This window comes from Ambystoma mexicanum, chromosome 2q, assembly GCF_040938575.1.
Source record: "Ambystoma mexicanum isolate Mex_15411 chromosome 2q, UKY_AmexF1_1, whole genome shotgun sequence".
Classification (NCBI taxonomy): Eukaryota; Metazoa; Chordata; class Amphibia; order Caudata; family Ambystomatidae; genus Ambystoma; species Ambystoma mexicanum.
The window spans coordinates 520,616,770-520,623,839 of record NC_090924.1 but is presented as its reverse complement, the minus strand read 5'-3'; the positions used below and the strand labels follow the sequence as shown (position 1 = coordinate 520,623,839).

Genomic DNA, 7,070 nt, shown 5'->3' with positions numbered 1-7,070 from the left:
ATTTATGGACTGGGCTTGTTAATACTTTTTATTTACAGGTTGCCCAGGGGGGGGGGATCCTCACTCAGAATTGAGTCTTAGTAGTGAAAGAAAGCATTCTGCCGTTGTTTAACCTAACCTGCCTTCCTTCCTATGATCTAGGTTGATACACCTTGCTGCATGATTTGTATGCTACATACTAACTGTTAGCAGTTGATGCATTTTAAAGGAATCTAAAGCTTAAGTGTGGTACCACATAGAATTTGTATATATTTGCAATATTAAAATTACCAGAGTACAAAACGTGTTATTAAGTGTGTGTATATATCTCTGGACCTTATTTTTATATAAATAACTGTGGTAGCACATAACAGTGTGTGGACATTCCTTTGTGGGGGTCTGGGGATTCAATGTACTTAAGAACCAGCCTGCATCACCTCCTGAGAGCCTAAGCCTTGGTTGTACGTCCATAAGCTACCATATAGAGAACCTTGGCTCTGTGCCTCTGCTCTGCCATATAGAGGGCAGAAGTACAGATACCCCTCCAGTCTTTACACTAATAAAACCTAATGCCTGCCCTATCTCTTGTACAAAAAAGTGTATAAAGGAGAAATGATTGTAAAGGAAAAATCAGTGTTCAAAAGAACAAATGTTCTGAATCAGCTCTCCTCCCTATGTTAGACCACACAGAGTAAGGCAGTCTTTGTCGGCAGGATGACACAGTCTGGCTCGAGCTTTCAACACAATCAGCAGTTCCAAAATGTGGATTGAGGCCCGTCTGGCCTTCCACGTTAAAGTCTCTTTTTCCAAACTTCCAAATGTTTCAACAAAAAGTTGATGCAGACCCCCGTCTCAGAGGCTCAGACCTCTTCAAAACACAGTTCACATGGGACCCCCTCTGTGGGGCTCAGATCCCCTCAGAACAAAGTTCAACAATACTTACAAGTGGGCTCCCTTGCCCAAGCTTATTACACTTTGGGTCTCCCTCAATCGGGCTCAGACCGCTGTCGGAAGTCGCAGACTTTAGTATGTACATGGCCTTCTTTGCAGACCTCCGCAGGACCACTTCCACTTTGACTACAAGGTCAAGGTTCAACTTTCACTATCTCCTTCTCTAGGAGTTAATTTTGCTTCCTTCGCCTTTTGCCGTTCATTCGCTTCATCGTTATAAACAATGCACCTTTCACAGAGACTTTCGAGTGGGCTACTTCCTTTCGTCGGACCACTCTGTTACTCAGTGGCGCTAACTTCACAGCTGTCCTTACTTCACGTCTCATCCACATGCGTGCAGCCTTCACTTGCAATATAATGTTGCGACTTCAAACTTTCTTTAACACATACTGGTCTCTCAGGTCATTTGCCAACTCACTGGCTGTGTGCTTTTCTTTCTTGGTTTTACAATTTCCAATTCACAAGTCAAGGTTAGTACCACAGGCTTGGCCTTGCCTCCCCAAATACGCAGCTCACCCGGGAGGGTTGATGGCGTCCTTGAAACACAATGCAGCCTTCTGAAGTGGGATCTGTTGTTCTCCATGTATCTTTCACAGCCTGTCGGCAGCAACGACCTCCAGTAGGGAACTCTTGGGTTTTTCCATCTGCTGCTCTCGTCCCTTGGTCCGTCACTCTGCTCCAGTAGGTTTTCCGTCACCTGGAAGTTCTGCTCGTACTTGTGTTCCGCCTTGCTCAGAGTGTGTCGCTAGATTCTGCTTTTATCCATGTGAGGAGCACTAAATGGTATCAGGTGTATGCACTTAAAGTCAAGTGCCTGACCGTTTAACGGGACATGTCCAGTACAATGTATGAGGGTTAGTCGTGTTACTCTCAGTCACCCTCTTCCTCGGCCCAGTGTTTGTGTAAAACAGGGGGGAGTTGGGGCCTCGGAGGATTCTAAAACATAGGATGGGTTAGATTAACAAAAGGGGGCGGATACTGCATCTCACCATCAGCTGCCTCACCCCCACTCCCCAAAGACCCCTCACCCAGGTGACCCTCCCGCACTGGTCCACCCCCAGGATCTGGATCCAAAGGCGATGGCCATGCCCTGGCCACCTGAGAGAGAGATCCCCATGGACTAGCGGGTGAGACACCCTCTGGTTTCTCACATCACACACCAGCTTGCTGGGGTTATGGGGAGACAGTGAAATCTTGGTAAAAAGAGATGTAGCTCACATTGTGCTGCAATGCCAGATTAGAAGCTGACCTCTAAGTAGTGGACCTCTACACCATCTCTGGAGTGAAGACTTGGAGGACTCCAGGGGTGACGAGTTGGAATTCTCTGGAGGTGATATTAGGATTGAGGCAAAGTCCAGTGTAGTCAAAATAGAACTGCCTCATGGCTCTGAGTGATCTGCAATTGCACAATCTCGGGTGTAAGGTGAATGACCCCCATAAATGGATCCCAGGGGGAAGTCTCAGGCATCACCTCAAGCACAAGCCCGGTAACAGGTCTCAAGAGAGCCTGTTACCCCAAAAATAGGAGCTCAAGAGCATCCAAGCCACCACCAGTAAAGTGGTGGCTAGTCACTAGCCACCAGAGGACCACTGGGATATCTCCTGGACATAGCTTTCCTGGGAATGACTGAAAGTGCTGATGCACCACAGAACAAATAGACATGCTTACCTTCTTCCTCTTTCTTGCTACTAACTGCTGCAGATGATCCAGTGGAAAAGCAGAGAAAAAGAGAAAAGAATATTTTAAAAACAGACAGGAAAAGTAGAAAATAAGTAATAAAAAGCTATTGGTCTTGTTTAGCTATCCAATCTTGTTGGCCTAACAGGCTTTGTCAGGAGCGAAGCCAGAATATGGGGGGGGGACACCTCCAGCATTCATGCTGGATCCACACCTACATTGAGGACATTTGCTTTACAAAACGCTGCTTACCTGTTTCAATAGGACAGCCTAACACATTTACGAAGAAATGGGGATAGGACACAGGATTATAACTGATATTTAACTCTTACTTCGCTTTTTAATTCGTTTTATTATACTGAGAATTCCATTGGTTATCCTTGTCATAGGCAAAAATCAGTATGCAACCGTATAATAACTGGATGTACATAAATGATCATAACGGCCCAATATCGGACAAAACAACTGTCAATTTACCAAAAACATATGCCACGAGAAAACAGCACAACCAATGTGAAAAATAGGTTTTTAATTTACATAAAACCAACATAATAAACAAAGCAGTGTACAGAATTCGGTCCCATTGCTCATGTATACTCTATTGTAAAATTGTATCCTTTTTCCACAGTTAACAAGGACCTGAAATATGCTTTTTTGGCAATATTGTGCAAACAGAATAACAAGGAGGTGCTTGAAAACTAAATCCTACTGGCAGCAGTCTTTCACTGTCATTCAAATTATTGGATGAATATTTGAGAAAGACAAATACGTATAAACCCTAAGCCACCGAGTTCACTGTTCCATTGAAGACTCCAGGATTGCCTATCCATGCTTATGTACTGTGTACTTCAATTTGTTTTTCAGGAAATAAGATTCATTTTATTTCTTCCAGTTGCTTGGACAATCCTCAAAGCGCCATAGTTCGTTTTACATCTTGTCCATTTTGATTGCCCACTAAAGCAGTGTAAAACATTCTCAGTCCACCATCTCTCTTGAGGAATCAACAATACATATTAAAATCCGGTTCATTGTGATGAATTGAGGCAAAGTACAGCACGGAATCACGTCAAGGCTTCCATGTGTAAGACCTTCAGTGTTTCTGAAATCTGGGAGCTGGTATCCATCTGTCCATACATTCCAACCAGAAAGGCTCTGTGCAGCAACACTGGAGCATGTTCTGAAATATACCAAAGCGCAGTGGATTAAAAATATGGTTCGTGTGGCGAGCTAATGACAACGCAAACATAGAGCAGTAAAAAGTAGGCACCTCTGAATAGATGAAAGAGCACAAACGAGAACATATGCTCTTTGTCAAGGCTGCACGCAGACACATCAGAATGAAAACTAGGCTTGTGCATCGATTTTTGATCTAATTCTGAGGTCATCTTCCACCAAGATTAACATCTATTACCATGAAAACATGTTGAGCAGATAAAATCTCTTTGTACTGGAAAAGGCATCCCTCGGCTCAACACAATCAAATTGAAATTGTAAAAAAATATGTAAACTGAATTCATTGGCGCTCTTGATATTGCTTCAAATGCCACAAAGACATTTCAGAAACACAGTAAATCAAAGTGTCAGCACCTGCTGCAAATATGGCTTCAGAAACATTACAGCTTCGCTCCTACACAGTGCTCTAAAAGAGAAGCGCTATAAACAGTCCAACATTACCAGCCAAGTGGTCTTAAATCGGGTTCAAAACTTGCCTCCCCGCTCCCAAAAGATCCACAATCTAGACTTCTCAAGGTCAAAACGTAATCCCACATGGCCAAAACATGTCTTCAAAAATGCTCAATACTCCTACACAGTCCAAACCAGCAACCATAGGTTTCAAACCAGATTCAAACGGTCTTGACACAACCACAAAGTGATCCACATCTAGTTCCAAAAAAAAAGGTACAATCGTAGAGAGAGGGTCCTAAGAATATGTATAAAATCAAGCACCAAAATGCTCCCATAACCATCCTTCTAAATATTATAATGCCCAGTGAACGCTCCAATATGCCCCACTCACCAATGTACCAAATGAATCCTGTAAAATGCCCCAAATCTAGGTTAAAAATACAAAAAAATGCCCCCAAAAAAAAGAATTCTACACACAAATGCTCAAAAGCCAGTCAATACAATGCTGCAAACTTCAGCTCTAGAAGGCTCCACTAAAATCCCAAAGGCTCTAGACTATTATTCCAATTTAGCTGCCAAAATCTCTCCAAAAGGCTTTAAATATGCTACAACATGCCCATGAAAGTGTCCCAATGCTGTTGGAAAAAGGAAAAATATCTTTAAATCAATTTTAAAAAATCACATTAGCTACTTACAAGGGCAAAGAAATGTCACAAATAAACATCAGAAAGGGTCTATATTGTGGCCATAAACAAGCATCAAACTTGCCCTCTACCCTTTTTATTGTTTTATTATCTTATTTTGGGTATTTGAGTGCAGACCTATCTTATGGACGCAACAGATCACTGAACATCATTAAGGGTTATGCATGGGATGGTGATGGCGGAACAGTCTTTCGAAGTTCGCATTTCCTAATATCATACAGGAAGAGGGGGAAGAGCATGTACATCTAGTAAGGGGACGATCGTGCTGAAAGGTGAAACAGGGAATGGGCTGGAAAGGGTGCACCCATCAGGAGCGTTACTGGGCTTTGTTTGGTTCAGGAAATATGCTCCTTGAAGAGGATAGACCAGATTTCATTTCTGAATTGCATGAGGGTTGGATGTAGGCTTGCGCACATGGGGAAAGAAACAAAAAGACACAATGGCCTGTCCAGCGTTGCTAAATTTACAGCACTTAGGAAAGGAGGAACATAATAGTGGGAAATGCTAAATAGTTGGCTCCTGTTCTCTCTGAGCAAACCCTGGTTGTCTCATCTAAAAGCCTAAAGACAAGCTTAAGTTCAACTTTAAACCTAGTGGTCAATTCCTGGGGATACAAGTAAGGTGAACTCTTACAGGATCCGAAGTATCTCATTGCAGCTCAAAAAGAATACCTCATTCAAACAGTGTCAGGATTTAGGTATAACAAAAACAGGCAAAGGCAGCTTTTCTAAACAGCAATTCATGTGCAATTAATGTGCATGCCTCAATGTACCTGCAGCACAGTGTTTCCCTTGCTGGCTCCTTCTTGGTAGTTTCCTGGGTCCGTTATTGTTAACCTTGTGCCATAAAGATGAGTAGGATCAACACGCACAGCCACTACTTAGAATCTTTATAGGGTTTTGTATTTGGGGTGGTCAACAGATACTCTGCAATTTCTTAACCATAACAAATGTCTCTTGGCCCACTCCCCTGTTTTAAGGGTGAAAAAGCCAGGCGTCTGGTGGATGGGCCATAGATGACAGTTCAAAAGGCCACCCCCGGACCTGGGAAAAAGGTCTCTGCTGGGAACAAAGAAGTATTTAAAGCGGTTCAACTGGTTTCACTGCAATTCCTTATGGATGCTGGGTTAATAGGAACAAGTATTTTCCGTCATGCTCAGGACATGCTTCCCCATGAGAGAAGGCGCAAAAGGCTTAAGGGCCAACATGACTGATCGCACCTCCACCTGTTGATCTGCCTCTGACTCTCCATTGGAGACAAAAGGGCACTCACCTTCAGATCGTCGCAGTGAGCACCCCAACCTTTTAGGGATGCATCTGTGACCACCCTGGCCTGGGGCCAAGGAGGCCAGAAAGGTTCCCCCATCATGTTGTTTCTGCTGGCCCACCAAGTGAGATCGCCAACCATTGACCTCGACACTCTGAGAACATCCTTCATGGTGCCGCAAAACTGGGACCATTGACCCCTCAGTAGCCACTGTAGAGATCGCATTCGCAACCTGGCCTCTGCCACTTGGCCTAAGAGGCAGCTGGAAAGCTGATGTGGCTCTGGAACAGATCGACCATCTGCCTGACACTGGTGACTCTCTCCTCGGGGCTTGGGGGCAGGGGGCCTTCCCCAGGACCACTCAAATGAACTAGAGCCTCTGCATTGGTGTCGTGTGTGACCGCTGAAGGTTTAGAGAGCAGCCCAGCTTGAGCAGCAGCGAACAGGTGTCGTTGAGGTGAGATGAAACCTGCTCTGGCGACTTTCCCCAGATCAGCCAGTCATCCAGTTATGGGAACACATGAATGCTGGATCTCCTGAGATGAGCCACCACTACTGTCATCCACTTGGTGAAGACCCTCGGAGCAGAGGTCTACCCAAAGGGGAGCACCTTGAATTGGCAGTGTCTGTCCCCTATGAGGAACTTCAGGAATCACCGGTGCCTGTGGTGGATGGGCACATGGAAATATGCATCCTGCAGATCCAACGACACCAACCAGTCCTGCGACTGTAGAGCCTAAAGAATTTCTCGTAGCGTCACCATTTTTAATTTGTCCTTCCTCAGGAACTTGTTCAAGGGCCAAAATGGGACAAAGTCCTCCCCATTTCTTTGGTACCAGGAAATACTGGGAATACTAGCCTGATCC

General features: G+C 44.4%; 1 protein-coding gene across 1 annotated transcript in view; it reads right to left on the bottom strand.

The window, feature by feature from the left end:
• Positions 1-3,117: 3,117 nt before the first annotated feature.
• INTS1 (integrator complex subunit 1) overlaps positions 3,118-7,070 on the bottom strand; it is a 2,112,141-nt gene continuing 2,108,188 nt past the window's right edge. Inside the window, exon 48 of the mRNA XM_069647642.1 lies at positions 3,118-3,785. Coding sequence (XP_069503743.1) covers positions 3,670-3,785 — 116 coding nt within the window. The 3' untranslated portion in view covers positions 3,118-3,669. The remainder of the gene's footprint in view (positions 3,786-7,070) is intronic.